The sequence below is a fragment of the Melanotaenia boesemani genome, chromosome 9 (genome assembly GCF_017639745.1).
Source record: "Melanotaenia boesemani isolate fMelBoe1 chromosome 9, fMelBoe1.pri, whole genome shotgun sequence".
Taxonomy (NCBI): Eukaryota; Metazoa; Chordata; class Actinopteri; order Atheriniformes; family Melanotaeniidae; genus Melanotaenia; species Melanotaenia boesemani.
This window is the reverse complement of record NC_055690.1, coordinates 31,205,655-31,229,520: the sequence shown is the minus strand read 5'-3', so window position 1 is coordinate 31,229,520 and position 23,866 is coordinate 31,205,655. Positions and strand designations below refer to the sequence as shown.

Here is a 23,866-nt window from a genome sequence, read left to right as displayed (position 1 = left end):
AGCAAGATGCAGTGATGCTCGGTGAGCTGAGAGTTGGAACTTAGAAGAAATGGCTTTCCCTGTGGAGCGAGCAAAGGTCTTGGACACAGGAGCAGAGCTAGAGGGGTAGCCACGGTGGCAATGGCAATTTCTGAAATTTGACTAGACACGCAAGATGCCACATCAAGTGTTTGACAAGCCATTAAAAGAGAAAGATAGAAATGTCTTTCCAGAGATGCATTTATCACCATTTTCACAACACCAGTTTGAAGTAAAATTTTAAGCAGATTCCTGACTTTTGGTTATGGCGGCTTGCTGGAGGGACACGTCTGCTACTTGAAGCTTGAAATACATTCTAAAAAGTTTATTTCCAGTTGTGTTGAATGTTAAAATGATTTTATGAATTATAGAAGGGCTTAACTCTAGTTTGCCATTATTATATCATTTACATCAGCATAGCCATGCTGATCCTCAGAGTGTGGATCAGCTCTTTGCCTTCTGGTGGTCTAACACTTGAGGGTAGGGAAACACCAGATTGATGAATTACTTGGGTGTTTAGAAAATGACTGGGGGAAATCTTTTTTTTTTTTTCAAAGTGTTGGGGAAATTAAAATTATGTACATGTATGATGGTTGAACTAAAGTTTAAAATACATCCTGGATCTATAGAGGGTTACAAAAAACAAAAAAATGTCTAACAAGTAATGAAAAATATTATAGTCCAATATTTTATTCCTTCAAGAAACACATTCAAGGCAAGAAGATGAGTTAAAAGTGAGGAGGAGGTGGAATGGTAAAATGTTTTCAGCCTCTTTACATCACATGCAAGGTTGTCATGATATTGGTTTATGAGTCTATTCCATTACAGATTCACAAAGTTATTAGCAAGGCTGGATGCTACCTGATTATTCAGAGGGTATTCTCAGGTATTCTCCCAAGTCAAAGTATTCAACCAATTCTAAGTGTTTATGCTCTGGAGTCTAACCTTTTTTCAAAATCTATTTCTAACTATTGTGCTTGTATTACAGCAGGTGATCTCAGTTCATATTTTATGCATTTATAACTTTTTTGGAATTGAGGTTGTACTCATATTTAAGCTGAGGTGGATGCAAATACAACAAACAGTTTGAGTAGTTACTTAAAATAAATGGTAAACTTTTTATGCTGAATATTTCATAGTGTTGTAAAAGCGTGTTTTCCTGTATGAAACACTTTCTGCCAGCAGTCTTGAGTCTCAGTGTGTGTGATTGTGCGTGTTGTACCTTCCAGTCTCACGTTGCATGTTAGCTGCTTATCAGGAGGTCGCCTGTCTTATGTCTCCATGGATACCAGCTGTGTGCTTGAGCATAATTTATAGTTTGATAGAAATGAAGGAGAGCATGGAAATATTACATGAGGTGTGTGTTTGTTTTAAAAGAAGGTCAACAGGATTGTTTAACAGTGAGAGCAGAGGCTAATATCTACTGAAGACCATATAAACTATAAAGTTTACACACATGCATACACATGCTGTTGCTCCTCTCTGCCTCTTTAGTGATTTCACATAATTTCAGTCATTTTTCTCTCCAGTAATTGAACTCTGTGTGGGTGTCAGCATAATGTGAAACAGGAAGTGCATGGCCGGATTTTTCAATCTGAACTTAGAATGAACTTTGTCACCCCAATTCAGATAATGTAGCTGTTTGAACAGATTTTACAATACAGTTCATTAAAATGAGTCTGCAGTTTGAAGAAAGAAATGACCAGATCAAACAACTAATGTCGATTGAAACCACCTGACAAAGTAAACCATTGGAGCCTGCCAGCCCTCTGATATGACGAGGAAGAGGATGTAAACACATACAAGCACTCAAACTCAGAATAATGAAATTATTATTCAAATGATTTACAATTGGCCCTAAATATCCAGAGAAGATAGTTTAGTGACAAAGAAGACAATCCACTTTGTGGCTAATTGATAGGAAGATTAGCCAGGGTCACATCTGTTGGCTATGAGCTCCATGAAAAACCAAGCAGTTTTTTTTTCAACGAGAATTCAGGCTATGTCCACACGGCACTGAAGCCGGTTCAGGTGTGAAAATGGTGGCAAAAACTAGGAGAAAGGCTTCAACATCCCCAAGCAACCACTGTTGTGCATACTACAAGGCTGTGTGGGGCGCTACAATAATTAAAGAGTAACACTCCAGAGCTGGAACAAGACGTAGCGCATGCGCAGATAATGATATATCTGGTTGCTCCTGCTGTTGATGGTACAGTAGCACAATACTTTGTTGTAAAAGCAGTGATTTTGGTGCTAAAGCTGTACACAAGCCAGGACTGCCTGGAGAAGGATTAAAGGGTGGATTGCTAAAATACTTTTGTGGTTTTACTGCATCTCTGCATTGGGGACGGCCCCTCAATTTGTTCATTGAGACCAAAATTTTAATATAACTTTCATTAATCAGCAAGCCTTAAAGCCAGTTTAATGGTGATGTAAACAATAACAGCTTTCAACCCCTTGTACATAGCAGTGAATCAGTTCTTTCTAGAGTTATTATAGAAGCACTACTGAATATTGGCATTTTTATTATGTTGGTATCCCTTAACAACGGCTAATTCAACATCTGTGTTGCGTCTTGTCTCTTCTCTGAGCTCTCTTCATCCAGTAAAAGTCAGCCCGATTTTGACACTTGTCTTTTGCTTTGTCACGTTCTCTCTATCTTTTCCTTGTTTCCTCCAATAATGTCCTCTTGGGTTTCTTTGATGAATTAGCCACAGTGCACATTCGCAACACCCTGGGTGTTACTATCCAGCTGTTGGCATGTGACACAGTACATAAAGCAGAACTGGCTGTAAAATGATGCAGCAAAAGTTATGAAGTGTGGTTTCTCAGTCTCGTGACGCTGCTGGGCAATGACAGCTCCAGAAATGTACAAAATAAATTTCATTGTAGCATCAAACAAATCAGAAATGCAGAGTTTTAAGGTCAGAAAATTATATAGTGCTACTTTAATGACTTCTTGTTTGATTCTGGGGACTGTGTTGTTCATATAATTCTTGATTTTTCTGCTGCTTTTGATAATTTGGACTGTGAAATTCTAACAGGGTGTATGGATCTTTAGGTGGGCATCAAGAACATAACTGGTTCAGGTTCTATTTGACTGATCAAACTTTCTGTCACTATGATACTGCGTCCTGACTGTCCTCCTGGTTACACATGAACAACATTTTTGTATTTCTTGTTAAATATAAAGAATATCTGTTCAAGAGTTAAACGAATGAACAAGACCATTTTTAAAAAATTTAATGTAATTTGTACTCTTCTCTTTTTTGCTTGCTGTCATCATTCAGATTTTTCCAGATCATTCTTTTGCCTTCTTTTCTCAGGAGTGCAGACAAACATGAAGATGGATGGGACACAGGCTGGGGACAGGGCTGTCACGAAGAAGACTAACGTAAAGTGTCTGGTCCCGGGGTGCAATAACATTAAACCCCTGGAGTTTGCTGCATTTTAGTAATACATTATCTTAATTGTTCATAGATAAATATATTCAAAATTAGAGCAGCCCACCATAAATAGACTTGGAAACTAAACAAATGTTTTATAAACTTAGCATCAACAAAATGCTCGGTACACAGCTGAAAGCTCTCTGACAGTTTCCAGTTATCTCGTTTGATGGTAATATATATGTATATATATAAATTTTTTTTTTGTTTAAGAGCAACATCTGGAAAAACTGAATGTAAATATCCTTAACCAGTTATATTTTTGTTTCCTAACTGAAGTTTTCACACAAATCTTCATTCAGTTGAAGTTGGTCCTCATCAGAAAAAAAAAAATCAGCTATGAATCATCCAGAAATGAAGCAGCTCCTCCAAGAGACAGCGGCCACTCCAGTATGATGCTGACCTTATGTCTCTATGTTAATCTTTGTAATAAAACTTCAGCGTAGACTCTTACAATCTCCCACCTCACACTTCACCAGAACCAGACTACAGGGGATAAAAACCTAACCTGACACATGACCGTAAGAGGATATATTTTTGCGCAAGCATTTATTTTTATTTAATAATAAATAAAACCAGTTAAAAGAGGAAGAAAATAAACTCCATTGTACATGAAGTGTGCATGGATGTCAGATTCTTTCAGTTGGAAAGTGAGGAACATCCTCTTATTTCTGCCAGAGAGCAACAAATCTCATGGATATTAGGAATACAAAGATCCATCTCAGCCCAGCACACTCAGACCCAGAAGCAGTGACCTAGTTTGATCTTTTCTTCTATCCTGAAATGTACTTGTGGCTTCAGGATAATTGGGGCAATCTGTAACTGAGACTGTTTCATAAGGTCTCCTTTAAATAACGCATTGTGTTGAAGTCAGCTAGCTCACTCTGAGTACACAATTTTATAAAAACCAAATGTTCCCTTAGAAAATAATCTCCTTAATGTGATGTTTAATCAGTGTTGTAACACCACATTTGGTGAACTGTTCAGTCACAGAAGAGTTCAAACTAAAGCAGAGGTAAGACTTTGCATAATGTGCAAATGGAGCGATGCAATTTCACATGCACTCTCATGCACATTCTCATTCACTCACACACAAAACTGACCTATGAGTCATTCTGGCTCGGCTTCCAGACACCCCTCCTTGTTTCTGACCCGCTGGATGTCACTGTCTGATGCTGCTTCCTGTCTCTCTGGGAACTTAGCAACTGATCAGCTGAGGCTGAGTTTAACCTGCAATTAAAGGACCAGTTTGTGATCTTCTGACATCCAGGACAAGCAGTTGGACCCAGTAAACTAAATGTGTGATGTTTGAAACCAGGTGCACAAGAAACACTAATCTTACTTCATGACAGAGGGAAACTTTTCAGTGTCCTGCTTTTATCATGAAATCGTTATCTGTGAATCCAACTAAATCCAGCATTAGAGAGATTTATACAGCTGTTAATTATCTAAACTGAGACAATCCCTGCAGATGAGCAACTTTTGTCTCAGTTTACAGTTTCTATGTTCCAGCAGCCACAGCTTTCTCACATCGGAGGTTTTTCTGAAATCCTGCAGCTGCTTCACATTATTATGCATCGTAACTTTACTGGAGACCAGCAGCAGTGAAAACGTTTAGCTCACACATGGTATGAACAACTGGCCTTCTCTGAGGGTTCTGCCTGTACAGCTTGTGGTGTCGCTCCTGCTGCAGCTGAAGCCGACAACCACTGAAGCCAAGGGCTCAGCAGTGGTAAAAATATGAACTGAAGGTAGCCGGGTCTGTATACTGGATAACACCTGTCAGCTGGAGGGAAAAGAAGCAGCAGACAAGCTGACTGGAAGTGACATTTGACCTTCATGAGGTAAGTAAACCCTTATTTTTTATTTACTGAGGTTGGGACAACGAGGGAGTTGAGTTACTGAATTTTACTGGAACACAGCAGGTTGTCTGTACCAGTTACACACACTCTGAACACCAATTAATTTTGATTGCTAATCAAAGCTTAGAAACCACAATTAGTGAGCAGGACCAATCCCAAATGTACTGGAGAGTTTGACAGCTCTAATATATCCACATTACCAACCATGCCAGAGAACATGTTATTATATGTAGGGAGCAGCAGCTCATCCTGAACAGCAGTCCATCAAAACCAAGACTATAGTGCTGTTTCTTTATTTTGATATCATCCACAATCAACATGATTGTCTAGGACACCATTAAAGTGGAGGACTTGGTGGTCTGATCAGCTGTTTTCAAGGACATAAAAGGACTTTCCAAGTCTATCCCAGTTGCTAACAGGGCAAGAGGCAGGGTACATCTGCACAGGTTACCAGTCCATTACAGGGCCAACACAGACAGAGAGACAAATAACCACACACATTCACACAGAAAAGCCACAACTAAAGTTCGAACATGGAAGCATCTTGCAGTGAAGCAATAGTTCTTACCTACCCACTATCACGCCCCAATTCAATTCAGTTTATTTTAATTTAAGTTCAATTCAACCAATTCACAAAAGTCACCTTTACTTTTACAGCTCTAGTTCAATTAAATCCAATTAGTCATAGTTCATATTTATCCAATCAATTGTAGTCCACTTTAAAAGTTCCCTTTAATCCAATTAATAATAGTCTAATTTAATCCACTTCATATTAGTCCAATTTAATTAAATTCATTGTTGCACAATTCAATACGATTCATTGTAGTAAAATTTTTTCAATTTATTTTATTACAATTCAAGCCAGTTCAGTGAAGTGCATCCATCCATTTGCATCAAGTTCCAGGGGAGCACCAAAAACGCAGGCTCATGAATAATCATGATCATAATCACGGCATATCCAAGGTAACAATCTGACAACTACTCCAAGCGGCGAAGTGTGATCCAGTGAAGACACAAAGACTGTGGGGCGCAACAACGCCAAAAACAAACAAAAAATCTATGCTAGCCGCTAACAGCTGTAACATCAGCTGTACCGACACACTTTCTTCTTTCCACACACACACACACACACACCCACACACACACGCACACACACACACACACACACAGAAAATATGAAGATAACCGTCCACTTTAACTTCAAGCCTCAACTGAACTGAAATTATTTTGTGAGCATGGTATGCATCACTGTAGACATTTTTGTCCATTTAGGCAAATTTTTTCCTCTACATGTTGTGTGTTATGTTAACATGTGTTGTTAACATGTGTTGTTAACATGTGTTGTGTTAGTGCATATTGTACTTTTTTGTAAGAAAGTCTCTCTCTCCACAAATTTTATAATTCAGTTTTTACCTGATACCATTTTTTGCACCATGACTGGCCTGTCATGGTGTTTATTTTAGTGGTAAATAATAAGGTTAAGGGGTTTTTCCCAAAAATTAACCCCAAACATCAAAGAATGCATAATTATATGTTATTATAGTTATTAGATTTGAAAAGAAAATATGGGGAGGCAACACAAAGCAGTTTGGCTAATGGCTAATGGCTAGCAGTTGTCCTGGTTGCAGCATTGTAGTTCAATTCAATCAAATTTATTGTAGTCCAAATTAATCCAATCTAAACAACTACATTGTGTGATTTAAATTTAATTACAAATTTAAATAAATGTAATTACTCTAATTTATATTAACAGTGAGGGGTAAACAAGCACCATAACTAAATCAGGGATACCTGGTAAGAAAGAAATAAAAAAACACAAATTCAATTCAATAACAATGATACACGTATGTTTGTCTCAGGTTCTTGTTCATTAGTTTTGGTAGGATGCTGCAGGAGATTGATGGGCAGATTAGCACAGCGCCTGCAGTGATGTGGACTGTACTAGTCTGTCATGGTGGAGAGAGAGCTGAGTCTGAACATTTACCATCTGATCTATGTTCCTGCTCTCAGTTGTGGTCTTGAGCTGTGGTTAGTGACTAAAATTAAACACTTCAAATGCAAATAGAAATTATTTTGCTCCAAATTATGAAATCTTATTTTCATAATTCTGATTTATAAATTGTGCAGAACATTAGACCTTTCAGTTTTAGATGGACGTTTTATGCCTTTGTGGATAAAGTTAAAAAACTGTTTTAGATTTAGATTACATCTGTGTGGTTTTTATGAAACAAACATACAGTTGTGACAGACACCTGTAGAAGAAATGTTACTTATTATGCCTTATTGCTTCGTATATTCACTTTGTTAACAGTTCCTTTATCCCATTATTTCCCATTATTATATACATTTATTCATTTATTCTTGGATTGTTACTATATTACACTTTTTATATTGTACATTTTTACTCATCATGCTTTAATTCACTTTTAAGGTTTATTCTCTTAAAATTCATGCTCTGTTAAAAGTTCAGTATGAGGGTAAGATGACCTTTATCTGGTCCTTCCTCAGACTGGTTCTTGTGGAGACTCAACTATGTGAGGTTGCTTTGACGCCAGTGCTGGGAGTTGTGTGTCCACCCCATGTCTTCAGGAACAGAACAGAACAGAAATGTGTAACTTTTTGTTTTCCTCTGACCTCCACAGTCTCCTCTGACTTTATGCGAGTCAGATGACGCTCCCCTTGCAGCAAGTATTTGTCTGTTCTTTTTCCCAATTAAACTTTGTTACACTTTCTCTCAACCAGACTCTTGGTAATTAATTTTTCTACAACAAACTAGATCCAGATTTTTCATTTAAATCCATATTTCTTATCACCTAACATTGTTGTAGAGGAAATCAAGAGCATCACAACTTACATTCAGACTTATCATTTCTTTTCAGGCAGGCCAGAGGAGATCCGATAATCTTATAAAGCAGTGAGGGATTTACACTCCCTGCTCCACTGAATCCGCAGATGAAATGAATATTTGTCCCAGCAGACGTTCCTCAGAGTGTGAGTACTTCATTAAATTCTTTACAGATCCCAGAGCAGCATTAAATATACACAATAAAGAGGAACAAAAATAGATTTGACAATCAAAACTGAAGTGAGTGGTTTGGTGTTTAGGAGAAATACTTTCAAAGATTTAAAAAAAAAAAACCTGAGTGTCCTCTGGATCAGAAGGGGAATTCTCTGAAAGCAGCCCATGAAGCTCAAACTGGATCTTTGGTGTTTTGTCCCTGCAGATAAAACCAGTCAGACTCAGCTGATCCTCTCTATGCAGCTCCCTCTGCTGCCTTACAAGTCTGTGTAATGTGAAGCAGAAAAGAGAGGCTTTTTGTCACAGAGTGGAGAAGAAGAAAATAAAAATGGTCATATTTAATTTGTCTTTCAGGAAGAGGCAAACAGCTATTCCTTTACACAGCAACAAGACAACATCACGACAGAAGAACGATGCCGAGTCTAAAAGCAGCAACATCAAAGCTCTGGACCGTGAAAAATCACTATGCTATGTTTCATAATCAATGTGTGGATGAGTTTTAATGTCCTCTAACAAAATTCAGTGAACCTGAGAGTAAATCATTTCAGAAGCATTGCTAATACTTTAAGATATAGCAAACTGTAAAGCCAAGAGGGGTAGAAAATGTTCTCTCTTATAATCTATTTGGACAACTTTTCTGTTTTTAAACCTTTCCTATTTTTCAGAATCTCATCAGCTGCCGGAGGCAAGAAAAGAAAAGTAGAAAAAGAGATTTGGAACATCAGAAGGATGTTGCACCTATGTACATTACTGCAGTAAATCCACATTGCTGTGAGATGTGATGATACAGGAATAGTTCATAAATTTATATGCAGAAACAGCACATGATGTCAACTATAAACTAATATTTGTTGTATGTCGTATGACATGTTTTCAAACTGTAAATTTGTGCATTCACATCTCTGTCATCCAATCACAGCCTCCATTAACTAAATTCATCTTATTAGCTCCCGTTACCTACAGCAACAAGTTCACTTGAATAAAGCAAACAAACTGCTGCTGTACTAAAAATCCACACACAGAAATCTTTTGCAAACTCAGTTGGATTTAATTCTGATTCTTTCTTCTTTATACGGCTGCTTATTAAACAAATCCTAGACGTGGACAAATGCTCACCTTTTTTAAAGATAGCACTGCATTGTTTTACTTGAAATTTAAGAGACACATTAACATAGCCTCTCTGTTTGAGTGTTGGTGTGTTGAGGCTGTCTGTCTGTACTGTGCTTTCAGTGGTGATCAGAATAAAGAACATTCTGATTTCATTTTACATCTTTTGACATCATGTAGGCTCAAGAGGTCTGTTCTGATTCAAAACTCATTAGTAAACCTTTCTTGCTGAGTGGAGTCCAAATGAATGGAAATGTTTTGCAGAGAGTGTTGAAGTTCAGAGGACTGCTGCTACGCCACTTCAGCCACCATTGTTTTGTTTCTCTTACAGCTGACTGAGCTCCACGTTGTACATGAGACTACTTTTGGATAAATTTAGTTTTAGTGATCTGTGGGTTTTAGTTCTGTTTATGATTTATTTGCTGCTCATTATTAGTTCTTATTCATGCTTATTCATCATTAGTTCCTCTGTATTTATGCTCCAAGTTTTCTTTGTTTGGTGTCAGATCATCTGAGTGTAGACCATGGGTGTAAAAAAAAAAAAAACATTACTGTCCACGACTAAAGCAAACACAATGGTTTAGTTGGATGTGGGAAAGATTATAAGAAAAGGATGCCTGCAAACAGCAAGTCTGGTCGTATGCAGCATGTACTGTTCATACAAAGAACCAAAAGCCAAGCAGAACAAAAGCAAGCTGCTGATTGGCCTCCATTGCGGTTTGTAGAGTCACGTTTGTTGTCGTCGTACTAATATGACGGCATGCGTCATGACTCATGCCCTGTGGTGGTTCGACTTGGAGGGGAGCGCTCACCTGAATTGGGTGGACAGTTGTAAAAAGTCTGAACCATACCGACCCAGATCCAAACCCCTCAGTGGAAACCTGGCTGCCAGGAATACATGCTGAGAAAGAAAAATTAGAAACACACATTAATTAACGGTCTCATACAGTTTTACACGGAGAATAAGTGAGGAAAGTTATTCCAGATGTTTTGAGAAAAAAAAGGATGTAGACTTGGCAGATTTGATATATATATATATATATATATATATATATAGAGAGAGAGAGAGAGAGAGAGAGAGAGAGAGAGAGAGAGAGAGAGAGAGAGAGAGAGAGAGAGAAAACAAGTGATTTCCTGTGGTTGATCCAAAATTATTATAAAAACTTCTGTTGGACCTGCAAGAAAATTATAAACTGAAAACAAAACTAGAAATAATAAAAAAACAAACAAAAAAGATCCAGCTATAAGAAAAGATGGTTTATTGTTTAGGAAGCACTCCTGTGTAGCTAACAGCAGCTGGCTAAATCTGAACACGCAGGATTATAGTTGACAAGTGAGGGAAGTGACAAGTGACAGCACCAAGCTATAAAAAACAGAACTTACATAAGAAGACAATATGAAAGGTGACATCAGGAAGCAGATGTGACATGAAAGAAAAGTGTCAGTGAGAAGAAGCCAAGGTGACAGAAATACATAAACCTGCAAATAAATACATGCTGGCAGCTCAGCTCTGCTTCCTGCAGATTCCTCATCCACGACATGGTCCTGCTCATTTCATTAATGTCATTTAGGTTCTCATAAACAACCGAAGTGCTTTTACAGCGTTTGCTGTATTCTCCTCACAAAGCATCTGTGACTCATGCTGCTGCAGATACACAAATTATTTTTGACCTGCAGTCAGCCTCCTCTTTTCATCCCAACATATAAAAAAACATAACAATGGATATAAGGTGTGTTGCAGTAATGATGTCTGGTTGAATTACTTTAAAATTAGTGAGCTCGGCTCTTTGAATGGTTGTCTGACATTATTCTCTTTGTGCTGCTGTCATCTGCAGTGTAAACCTCCCAGACTGATCTGAGAGCAGTAAACATGCTGCTTTCAGAGCTGGGCCACTTCATTGTTTCAGGGAAAAGTAACAAACATGGTGAGCAGCAGTTTTATATCATCTGACCTGCTTACACTGCATCTCACATTTCACTAAGGAGCATAAACTGATGCATCACACACACACACACACACACACACACACACACACACACACTCTCACACACACACACACACATACACAGATAATGAAGAGAAAAGACAGTGACGTCAAAGCTCCATTCACAACCACTCCCTTTGCCTCCCTGTCTGACTCTGTCTCCATGCACTGCCAAGATCCTGACAGGCGGAGTTCAGCAGCAGGATTATTGGCTGTCAGACCAGCTGTTGATGAATGGAGGAGCAGCCAGTCACTGAGGAGCAAACACACACAGAGGGAGGGCAAAACAAGGAGATGCCCTTCCACCGTGACACTGTGTGTAAAGAGCACTTATGGTTATAGATTCCTGTTCCTTGATGGATAAGACACCACAGACATCATGACTTATTCATCTGAAAATGGCACACAGCTCCTACATGCTCATAAAAACACTTTTCCTCAGTCACTTTATTGTATGAGCAATAAGATCCTCCATGAAAACAACTCTGCCAAGTTCAGGAGCAACTTTAGCTACTCAGCAAAGATTTGAGAATTGAAGGTGATTTGGATTTACAAACTAAAAATCTGAATTTGAGGACTGTTTTTTTTTTTTTCTTCTTCTTCTTTCTTTCTTTTTCTGATTAAAATGTTAAATTATCAACAGACAAGCTGGATGAAACTCCTTCTGACAGAACACTTATCACTGTGAGTGGAATCTTTAAAATGCCCAAAGAAAACAACATTTATACCTGACTTGCAGAAAAACAATATTGCTTACATGGTTATTTTCACAACAAAAAGTAAGAAAAACATCATCAACAGATACATTTGTTGGAATGGAAGCCGAGTTCCAGCTTTCAATTGCTTGAGATTCCCAAAATGAGTAACATCTTGTCTCAATCATGCAGAAAAACTAGTCCTTGTGTTTATTACTTCCAGACTTCAATTCCAAAATGCTGCCGCAAAGTTTCTGATAAGATAAGCATCAGAGATCATGTTTCTCCAGTTCCATCTTCTCTTCATTGGCTCTCTGTTAAAACTATAATTAAAAATTCTTCTCCTCACATAAAGCTCTTAGTGACCAAGCTCCATGGATCTTAAAGATGTCAGAGCTCCAGATTTTCCCAACAGATCACTCCACTCTCAGTCTGCACGGTTACGTCTGGTTCTTAGCATCTCTAAAAGTAGAACCAGAAGCAGAACCTTCAGTTATCAGTCCCCTCTCTGTGGAACTAGCTCCCAGTCTGGATTCAGGAAGCAGACACCCTCTCTACATTTAAGATCAGGCTTAAAACTTTCCTTTTTTATTAATCTTATAGCTTTGGCTGGCTTGGTGGACACCCTTATTATTTGGCAAACATTGACATTTATTAAACACATTCCTGCAGCCACTGTTTCCCTGCAGCTTCTTGATGCTTTTCCAGCCTGGGCATCAAGTTACATCAATGTTTTACTTTATTGCACCATGTCAAATGTTAGCAGCTCTGGACATCAGCTGTTTTGAATGTGAACAGTGGCTGATTTAGCAAAAAATAAATAAATAAAACAACAAAAAATAAGAGATTATAGAAGGAATAGAAGAAAAGAAAGAGAAAGGGCCAGAGCAGGAGACAAGACGAGTTAACATCAGACTGACTTTTACTGGCTGGACAGCTCTCAGAGAAGACACAGGATGAAGATGGGTGCTGAATTAACCATTGTCAAGGGGGCGCTAAAGTGTAAAAATCTGCCAAGGTTCAGTAGTGCTGCTTTGCTAAATGAAACTTCTCAGATAAATAATGAAGTGAAGACAGTTAAATGTGATTTACATTCATTCATTGTCCCAAAAAGACTTCCCACTAATTCAACTTTACACTAGTTTGTTTGTTTCTGATTGAACTCCTGTTAGCACTGGTTTAATAGAAGAATGCAACCTAAACTGGATGCCAGTCCACAAGGGGAACTGGACACAGAAAGATGTCGACTGACCTGCAGGTTGTAACTCAGATCCGTGTGGAACCATGTTTTTGTCTGCCAGAAACAAACTCTGACATTAGAAAACACTGAGTCTGATTAATGGCTCAGGAAATGGAAACTGAGGTGGAACTAATCAGTAATTGGTTTCTGTTTACCAGAACTCAACCACAGACAGTCAGACCACAGCTCAGGATTTATCAGAACAACACTGGCATGCTGTGTGTATGTGGGCGTGTGTGTTAGTCATTTCTTTAAGCAGTGTTGGAAAAATAGACTCACCATCCACTTTCTTAGCTCCACCTGTTCATTTGCTTGTGTTAACACAAATATGTAATCTGCCAATCACATGGTAGCGCCACATATGTAGTCATGTAGACATGATGAAGATGACTTGCTGAAGTTAGAACAGCATCAGAATGAGGAAGAAGGGGGATTTAAGCAACTTTGAATGTGGCATGGTTGTTGGTCTGACTATTTCAGAAACTGCTGACCTACTGGGATTATCGCACACAATCATCTCTAAGGTTTACAGAGATGGTCTGAAGAAGAGAAAATATCCAGTGAGCAGCAGTTGTCTGGACCAACATGTCTTCTTGAAGTCAGAGGTCAGAGGAGAATGGGCAGAGTGGTTGGAGACAACAGAAAGGCAACAGGAAGTCAAATAAGCACTGGTTCCAACCAAGGCCTGCAGAATAGCATCTCTGAACACATCCAACCTTGGAGCAAATGGGCTGCAGCAGCAGAAGACCCCACCCAAGAATACAAGACTGGAACAACGCTACTTGGTATGATAAGTCTCCACTTTCTTGGCCCACTTTGGGTCCCCTAGTACCAATATGACGTGGTTTAACCACCACAGCCTACCTGAGTATTGTTGCTGACCTTGTCCACCCCTTTATGACCACAGTGTAGCATCTTCTGATGCTACGTCCAGCAGGATAATGCACCACGTCACAAAGCCCAAATCATCAACTGCTTTTTTGAACATGACAATAAGTTCACTGGACTCCAATAGCCTCCACAGTCACCTGATCCAACAGAGCAGCTTTGGGATGTGGTGGAACGGGAGATTCTCACCATGGAAGCAGCCAACAAACCTGCAGCAACTGTGTGATGCTGTCATGTCAATATGGAACAAAACCTCTGAGAAGTGTTACCAACACCTTGTTGAATCTATGACACCAAGAATGACGGTGTTTCTGACAGAAAAGTGGTCCAACTTGCTAGCATGTTGGACTTGAAAAAGTGACTCATCAAATCATAAATGGATGTAAACTGTTTTCTGTTAAGCAGGATAAATTGCAAAGTCAACAGAACTGAGTCTAAACAGGATTTAGTTTATGATGAATCAATCTTTTCACACACATGTTGACACAGATAAGCTGTTTTCTTGTTGTTTTAACAATATGTTGTTTATTTAGAATAGAAATACTTTATTAATCCCTTTGGAGAGTCCTCAGGGAAATTTGTGAATTATAATTATATATATATAGATATATAATTATAATGTTACTTAGGAGAGTCTGTGAGTTATTGCGATTATGAGTGAGAATTTTATTCTTCAGCTGAAATCAGGACAAGCTTACCTAAAACATTAGGTCAGTGGAGGACAGCAGAGCTCAGATTAAACACAGCAAAGACGAGGATTTATGAATGAATCTAAAAACACACACACATACACACTGATCCATACTTGACTAGATTTGACAGGCTGCCAAAAATAGAGAGCAGTGCACACTGGCCGATGGCAAACGTGCACACACACACACACACACACACACACACACACACACACACACACATACAGACACACACACACTTCTGCAGTCCTTCTGCCCCCCCACCCGCCCGTCTCCAGCTTTTGCGGAGTCCGTATGTGAGTCATCGGTGGACTTTAACTGTCTCTGTCCCTCACTGCTGCAGCAAAGACACAACAGCATCAGTCCAACCATCTCTGCATCTATATGCGTAAACACATATGCACACACACACACACACAGAGAGAGAGAGAGAGAGAGAGAGAGAGAGAGAGATGGTGATGCTATAACTGAAATCTGTTCTATCAGCCAGAAACATAAAAAAACCTAGAGCAGAAAACATAATTTAAACAATTAAATCTGCTTTGGATCAGAACTCAGTGGCTCATAACACCACTTGGCACGCACAGACGCACGCACGCATTTGTCAGTGAGCCTGATAAAAACCCTCAGATTCTTCATGTTGCTCAAACTGTTCTGCGTGAAACTACTTTTAGTTCTGATTTCATACAGCATCGCTTGTTTTTCTTGATGCAAATGAACTGTTACGCGTGCGCGGGGCGCGTGCTGTGCAGGCTATGTAAATTACGAGTGTGCGCGCGTGTTGCGTATCTCCTGACGCACGAGTCAGGTGGTTCCTCTAAAAGCGCGAGGAGCTGTCCGCGGTGCTGAAAGCAGACTTCCCACGGCGCAGCAGAGAGATGTGCAGCGTGTTCCGCAGAAACTAACCGCAGAAGGTAGGACTGCATCATTTCACTCCGCTCTGGTTCCTCTCAGTCTGTTTCCTGTCGCTCTGAATCTGCTTTCTGTCATTCATCACGAGAATTTTTTTAAACTTTTTAAACTGATGTTTGTCGGAGGAGCTGTTTGCCAACCTGATGCGCCGCGCAGATGATGTGTTCGCTGTCCGCGGTCCTTTGTTCGCCTCTCCTTGTTTACATCTGAACACGCTCCGCAGATTATTATTTACATTTTTAAGTCTTACATAGAAATTAATTTTAAGGTTAAATAAACTCAGGACAGAAACCAAAGTTTAGCAAATAAGAATGGTTTTATTGCTTCTGCTGAGCAGTGATCTTATTTACCTGCTAAAGTTTCTTCTGCTGCCTCAATATATCACTTTGACGTGCATCTTTCTATTAAATAACCTTAAAATAGAGGAAAATTAGTCTCGGAGTAAATTCAAGCTGAACTTAAAGCTTGAGAACAGTATTAAATGTGCATTTGGATGGTTTTCTTGATAAATAGGGGGTTGTGTAGGAACATCGGGAACATCGGGAACATCAGCCTTACCGGGTTTCCTTGACAACAGGGCCGTGACTCACGGAGAGCAGCAGTTTGACGACTAATAGGATTTTCACGGGAGCTGAATGCTGTTATGGCTGCTGCTGCAAAGAGGAGGCATGATCCCAGTATGATGCTGACAGACCAGCAACAGGCAGGGAAAACACAGTGCACTGCACTCACAATCAGAGCTGCAGCGGCTTATCATTATAATTACACAATTAATGTAGATACTTTCTAAGAATTACTACCCAGTATTTAAAATAAACTAAGTTAAATGTTAATTATTGATAGAAAGCACTGAGATCAGGTTTAAATCTGACTTTTTTCTCTCTAACTAAAACAGATTTATCTCTGTCTGAGCTGTTTGTGATGCCTTATTTGCAGTGATAATGAATTTAAATCAGTCATTGTTGTGAACCTGTTTGACATGTAAAGGTCAGAGCTGACATGCTCCTCTTTGTCTCCCGTCTACAGACGTCACCATGCCATCACTCCCTCAGACCAAGTCTGTCCTCACCTCTGTAGCCAAGCTGCTCTTCATCTATTTCTTCCTTGCTTCCTCTGGCATTAATGGAGCTTCGCTCAGAGACTTCAGGCCGAAGGGAAATGACCCAGACTCCCAGAGAGGAAATGTCCACCAGACGCCTAATGCGGACATGCTGAAAGCCTTGCAGTACATCGAGAGTCTCCATCAAAGATCTGGCCTGGACTTGCAGCAGCATGGCCTTCCTGCAGGACATGATGTCACCCACATGGACGACACTGAGAAACTGCATGCCATGCTGAGACAAAGCCATGATGAAGAGGAGCGAGAGGAAGAGGGACCAGAGGATAAGAGCGAGGAGCTGCTCCAGGCTGTGCTCAACACACTCCAACAAACGGAGACTGCCTCCAGACCAGAGAAAACAGGCGTGCATCGCAGCATCATGCCCCACAGGAAGATGCCCTTGATGTTTGAGGATGAGGAGGAAGATGAGGGGGGTGAGGAAGATGATGGTGAGGGACCCAGATATGAGAGCCCCTTTAAACGCACCAATGAGAATGTGGAGGAGAAGTACACTCCTCAGAATCTGGCCACGCTGCAGTCCGTGTTTGATGAACTCAACAAGCTAACTGGGTCAAAGATCCTTCACAAACGGCAAGACGAAGAGGAGGAGGATGAAGAAGAAGATGAAGATCTGTTTAATGTGAGGAACGCAGCATATGATGATGGGGACCTTGGAGACTGGGGTCCACTAGAAGAGCAGGATGAGGAGGAGGAGGAGGGTAACAAAGATAAGGTTGATCGAGGGCTCCATTATATTGACAGCGATGAAGAACCTAATGAGGATGACGAAGAAGAAGATGAACAGCGTTATCCAGTTAAAAGGTCAAGTGATGCAGATGACATGGCCAACTTGATGGACTACTACCTCCTCAAAGTTCTGGAGACAACAGAAGAGGAGAAGCAGAAACGGGAGGCAGAAGAGGAAGAGGAAAGGGCTGAGAGGATGGTGGCTCAGACTCAGTACGGAGAAGACGTCGATCCACGAGTCATCTACCAGCTTCTCACCATCTCCCAGAAATACCAGATCCCACCTGGAGACCTGATGAACACGCTCAGAGATGGAGACAAACAGCACAAGAGCAGCAAATCATTCAGATTAGACAGCAGGATCTCTCAGATCCCTCACCAGGTTCCTGAAGAGAAACTCTACAGCAGACCCCCATCTTACGCCCACAAGACCCCAGAGGAGACGAGAACAGAAGAAATCCTCAAAATCCTCGGCCTGGGAGGTGTGGAGGACTCATCTCCCACCAGGAAGCAGAGGCAACACAAAACCTCACCATCACGATTTCACACTCTGCCTGCCGGGCGTCTGGGGGAATCCGCTCCCACACAACGGCGCCCTCCAAACGCCTTCAGAGACGACTACGACGACACCGTGGATGAGGATGAGCTGGCAGCTTATCTGGCGGCTCAGATGCTGGCGCGGTATCCCAACCCTGCATTTAGCAACAAGACGAGCCAGAAGCGGGATGACGCCGGACAGAGCGAAATGGGTTCTTTTTCCAAGGCAATAGAGAAATATTTTGATCTAACAGACTCTGATAAAAGTCCCAATGAGAAAAGACAAACTGAGGATGAGGAGCGAGCTGAAGAAACACAAACACAAGGCTTTGAGAGTGAGGCCATGATGAAACTGTTGAGCTTGCTGAACCCAGAAACCGAGGGAAGTGATGCCAAAACTGCCAAAGGAGCATAGATTAGGTAGTGCAAACACTACTGAGAGGACATATACGTATAAATGTATATATTCATATATATCTATGTATATGTGTCTCTTTTGGTTTTTGAGAAGAGGGTAAAAATATGAAGTATTTTGAAGAATTAAACAAATGCGTAGGTTTACAAAAAATTCTTTATTAGAAATTAGTGTTGAGACATTCACTTGATGTTTTTTCTGAATAAAAACTGGTTGCTCGACAACACGTAGCTGTGTTTCACCAGCCTTACATTTCACACACAAACACAATGTTGGTGTTGGACCCTCACACTCGTGTTTTTTGGTAGCTCTTTCTTAAATGTGCTCATTTGTGACATACCTGAAATGAATAAAGCATTGACTTTATTTTTCCTTACTGTGTAGTGTTCCTTCATTTAATCACAAAATACATCTGTCGAGAACAAATCTCAACAGTCTTGTCTTCTTCTCTTAAAACCCTGAGATTATAAAAAATGAGGTCTCACAATGGCTCTGACTCTCGAAACGTGGATCATGCTCAGTATGCAGGTTTGCTCATGTATTCTTCCATCGTCTGTGGGGACAGAAGATATGAGCAGATCTCATGTGTAACAGTAAAAATTTGTGTGTATGATGAAGGATGCTGTACCTCCTGCAGGGTGTCGGACTCCTCCATGCACACACCCACTGCTAGTTTGGAGGTTTCTAAGATCTCTCCACCCATCAGGAACTCATCCAGGATGAAGTAGGCTTTCTCAAAGTTGAAAATGATGTCCAGCTCACACACCTAAAGCAGAATAAATCATCCATTTCTTCAGAAATCTGCAATTTGTGCCTCCTACGCATCTTTCTTTCAATTACAGAGTAAAAATATCCAGTGGATATACGACAAACAGAGCACACAGCTCCCTGTCCATCTTTGTTGCGGTTGTGGTAAATAAGAAGAACCACCTGGTGGACACCAGAGGGAGTCCGACATGTCCAGAGTCAGGACAGAGATCTGCTGAGGATGTGAAGCCAGCCTCACCGCAGCACAGAGTCCAATCTGATCTGATCTGATCTGATCTGACTTCAGGACCCGGTGGGGACAGAATCAGCTGCTAACAGAAAAGCTCTGTAGGGGGTGATAAGGTCAGCTCACAAAATCATCAGCTGTGCCCTGTCCACCCTGGAAGACATCACTAGCTCTTGTTGTCTCAGTAGAGCAGGTCAGAGTCTTTTCAACCTCCTGATTATTGGTTGTCAAACAAACTGTTTAAGGTATGACTGGCCTGCAGCAGGCATGCACGGGCAGGCGAGGTGTCTGGTGGTGCCCCGGGTGCTTGGCGGGAGTTGATTTCACTAGAAATGACCGAATTATGGTCTCTGTCCACAAACCCTCCCTGACAGCCCATGTTAAAGAGCAGATTTTGGCTGTTGGCTGTTGGACTTTTAAACTAGACCCTGGACTAGATCTCAGAACGGTGTGTGAGCATGTCCAGTATATTTTATGAGCCTCTGCTGTTTAAATTTTACCATTTAAAGCAGTTCTTTGCTGCTATTATTTAAGAATTACTACAATGATGGGGGTGTTCCAACAGCTTGTGGCACATAAATGAAGTTAATCTGTTAACTTTGGTTCAGCTTCCATCACACCTCTATCACCTGCTTTGTTCTCTCATACCCCACCTCCCTATCCTCATTCATCCTCATCTCTCATTGATTTGCCTGTTCCTCCTCCCCTTCATCCATCCATCCTCTCTTCCTCCCGTCATCATCCATCCTTCCCAACTTTCCTCCCTCTCTCACATCCACCCCTCCTTCATTCACCCACACTCTCATTCAGCCATCTTTCCATCCTTCCCTTTGATTATCATCTTTCCCTCCAACCTTCCTCCCTCTTTTACCCATCCATCTTTCCCATCTTCATCCATGATCCCCCGCCCTCATTCCTCCATCTTTCTATCCTTGCCTCCTCCTCTTACCCATCATCCTCCTCTCCAGCTTTCCTCCCTTTAACTTACCCATCCATCCTTCCTTTCCTTGTTCATGCCTTCCTGCATCATTCCTCCATCCTTCCATTTTTTCATACTCCTCCCTCCCTCTTAACTGTCTGTCCTTCCCCTCTCTTGTGTTTCCTTACACCCTTCCTATCTCTCCCTTACGCATTCATACTTCCATCCTTCCTCCACCACCCCCTCACTCATTCATCCTTCCCTCCTTCATTCACCTCCTCTCTCATTTTTCCTTCGTTCCACCCACCAACCCGCATCCTCCCCTCCATATTTCCCCGTCTCTCTTATCATCCATCCTTTCCTTATTCACTCATGCTCCCTTAGCCCTCATTCTTCCATCCTTTCATTCTCCCTTTCTCCCATCCATCCTTCTCTCATTCCTCAGTTTTTCCATCCTCCCTTATTCACCCATCATCATCTCCTCCACTTAACTTACCCTTCCATCCTTTCCTTCTTCATCCATCTTTCATTCCTCCATCCCCCCTCCCTCACTTTTCTATCCTCTTTCTTGTTTCTTCTTTTTCTTCATATCCTTCATCTGATTCTTTTCACTGGTACCATTTGGGGTTACTAACATCCTGAGACTGAAACTCCACCCTGAGTCTCCTCCTCCCAGCCTAACCAGTCAGAACTAACAAATCTCTCTTATTCATCCTTTCATTAAACCAGTAACCTCAGTTTGATGAGGTGTCCTTGCTTGTGAATGACAATAAAGACCAATTACAGAAACATCTGACTTTACAGAGTTCACATCAGATCAAAGTGACAATAAAAGAAGACTGTACATCATTCTCAGCAGAACAGAAACATTTAACGGGTTGTCACGCTTGGAAATGTCAACAGTTTGCTCTAAGAAAGCTGCCATATGAGCAGATGATCATTACTGATGTTTCAGGCTCAGTGCAGCTTTACTTACATTACCAAAGTATTTGTCCAGCAGCTCCACGTATCTGTGCAGCACTTCCAGAGCGAGCAGTTCATTATCCTGGTTCTCCAGACCAGTGCAGAAATACAGGCTGGCATACCTGCAGAGGAGAATGACAGTAACCAGGAAACCCATGAGGAATGCAGCTTCATATGATCTGTTTTAATGCATTTTGAGTTGTATTTTGCTGGGAGATGTTAGTTTTTACTAAAATGGTTCTGTTACTGATCTGGGACCTGCTCTGTGTTTATCTTGACATTTAATCTGTCGGTTCTGTAAATGTGGTCTTTGTATCATTCAGTGCTTTGTCAGCTGCTCCTTCACAGCTACAGCTTTGGGTTTTCTGTGTTCCTGTAAGTTTGTCACATCTGGAGGGTTTCTGCTGCTGTCCAGGACCACAGACTCTCAGTCAGATTCAGGTATGAGCTTTAAGGAGGCTCAGACTAGGACCCTGACTTTCTAGGGTCTAAATAAATTTATGTGACATGACTGGATCGAAATAGCAGAAACTCTATAGCAGCTCCTTCTTCTTCACTCATGAAAATTATTATTTCATGGAGCGACCCCTCTCCTCCTCATGAGTAGATCTGGACTGTTCTTCCTTCCTCTGTGACTTTTCACCTCAGGTGAATACAAACTAAGGTCACGTGACACTTGGACGGCACAAGGTCGACTGAATTAAACTGATGATGTGACCTCTCAAGTAAACTGGCAGCTCCATTTAAAGGCTACAAAGTACAGGGGGTAAAGACATTTATACCTGCACTGCTTCACCATGTTTTGTTTTGTTTTTTGTTGTTGTTTTTTTTTCCAGATTTTTTCTTTTCTTTAACCTGTTAAAGTCCTAAAGCATGCTTTTTGTTAACTACGGTTTGAATCTTAAAAGCAGCTGCAGGGAGAAAATAGGTCGACCTCCCAAATCTGCATCTGGTGCATCTACCTCTTGTAAACGATCTTCAGGTCCCTCCACTGGAGGAAGTTGGAGGTGCGAGGTGGACGGGCCAACACCAACATCATCATGTCCCGAATCACTTTCTTCTTCTCCCTGTCTGATAACGGCGTGAACCACTTCTGTAGGCGCAGCTTCCCCTGCCGACTGAACAGCAACAGGAAGCGCATCTTCACAGGACGGAGAGAGGGACAGAGAACAGAAAGTATTTTTCTTTAGTTTTATCTAACCTGTGTTGTAACTAAAGAAAGGCGTGTAATGCAAACAGGAGGAACATCGTATCTTACGGCTGCTTAAGTCATTAAGCTGGCATGTGGTTATTGTGACGCCTGTTAAATGAAAACAACGTGAAACACGTAGTAACACCTGCTGACTAGTCAGGTGTACCTCTGCAACAAACTGCAATTAGATTGCTCAACTAGAAATCACCTCTGAGTGCAATAACCCAGTGAAAACACAGCCTCTGTTGTGCAAGGGTAATTAGTGAGAGCTCTTTGCCCTGGGGTGTAGCTGCAAACACAGCTTCTGTCTGCTACAAAGCTGGACATGTGGAGAGCAGAAAGCCAGAAGGGTGGAAACACGCTGCATCAGAGGACCAAAGTTACCATCAGAGATTTGCATTTATTTGCCAGTCCAATGCAATGCTGGAAAGTTCGTTTCCTGAAGGTTATAAATCTGACATCATAAAGTGATTTTTTTCACATGGAGATAAACTTGGCTTTTGTTTCAACTGAAATCGGGATAACGAGCTGGTTGATGTTTAAAGTCATCTCCATCTGCAGACACACTCTTCAGCCCTCTAACAAGGAGGAGGAAAAACTGAAAGAAGTCCCATGTCTTCTCCACAGTGCTGGAAATAGACCTCCACACAAACTTAGAAATAAAAAGGCTTTCGGGTTCTTGTTGCTGCCTGCAGGGAAACGGACAAAGTTTGGACACTCACCATTTTAAAAGTCCACCTGAACAGAACCGAGCAGAGATCATACAGGTAGAAAACACACCTGAGCCGGAGACCTTCTGCTCTGTGAGACGTTTCCTCCCACACGTCAGTGCGCGCGCACCATCTGCGGTCAGAGCCGCACCCTGCTGCGCTCCGGCTGCTGATTGGCTGCCGTGGAGCAACCTGGCCGCTCGAGCTGTTCTCAGTGTAGGTGTTAAAAGAGACTTGGAGGACTGCAGTAAGGATTTATTTATTTATTTATTTTTATTTATTTATTTATTTTTATTTATTTATTTAGTTAGTTAGTTAGTTAGTTACTTAATATCTATTTATCATTAAACAATTCGTTTATTATCAATACTTTTGTCATGTCTTCAGTTGTATATAAAACATTCATTCATTCATTCATTCTCTGTT

The 23,866-nt window shown here is 40.9% G+C and overlaps 2 protein-coding genes and 1 long non-coding RNA gene across 4 annotated transcripts; 2 read left to right on the top strand and 1 right to left on the bottom strand.

Moving 5' to 3' along the window:
* Positions 1 to 5,139: 5,139 nt before the first annotated feature.
* LOC121646413 lies at positions 5,140 to 9,470 on the top strand. Of its 2 annotated transcripts, none has more exons than XR_006011633.1 (3): positions 5,140 to 5,308; positions 8,206 to 8,317; positions 8,700 to 9,470. It is a non-coding gene; the product is annotated as an uncharacterized LOC121646413 (long non-coding RNA). The 2 variants fall into 2 exon arrangements; XR_006011634.1 differs by lacking the exon at positions 8,700 to 9,470 and adding an exon at positions 8,551 to 8,638.
* Positions 9,471 to 15,786: 6,316 nt separating this feature from the next.
* On the top strand, positions 15,787 to 18,662 carry scg2a (secretogranin II a). Its single transcript, XM_041994397.1, has 2 exons — positions 15,787 to 15,866; positions 16,891 to 18,662. Exon 2 carries the CDS (start codon positions 16,899 to 16,901, stop codon positions 18,660 to 18,662), a length of 1,764 nt encoding a protein of 587 aa, XP_041850331.1. The 5' UTR covers positions 15,787 to 15,866; positions 16,891 to 16,898.
* Positions 18,663 to 18,930: 268 nt separating this feature from the next.
* On the bottom strand, positions 18,931 to 23,562 carry ap1s3a (adaptor related protein complex 1 subunit sigma 3a). Its single transcript, XM_041994400.1, has 5 exons — positions 23,453 to 23,562; positions 22,501 to 22,679; positions 21,552 to 21,660; positions 19,291 to 19,428; positions 18,931 to 19,215 (listed from the first exon to the last, which is right to left on the bottom strand). Exons 1-5 carry the CDS (start codon positions 23,453 to 23,455, stop codon positions 19,180 to 19,182), a joined length of 465 nt encoding a protein of 154 aa, XP_041850334.1. The 5' UTR covers positions 23,456 to 23,562; the 3' UTR covers positions 18,931 to 19,179.
* Positions 23,563 to 23,866: the final 304 nt, after the last annotated feature.

Excerpts from the sequence above, each read along its gene's own strand:
- scg2a (XM_041994397.1), top strand. The coding sequence starts at position 16,899 with ATGCCATCACTCCCTCAGACCAAGTCTGTCCTCACCTCTGTAGCCAAG.
- ap1s3a (XM_041994400.1), bottom strand. Across the intron at positions 21,661-22,500 it reads CTGAAGATCGTTTACAAGAG|GTATGCCAGCCTGTATTTCT; the intron begins GTAGATGCACCA and ends TCTCCTCTGCAG. Across the intron at positions 19,216-19,290 it reads AGTCCGACACCCTGCAGGAG|ACGATGGAAGAATACATGAG; the intron begins GTACAGCATCCT and ends CTGTCCCCACAG.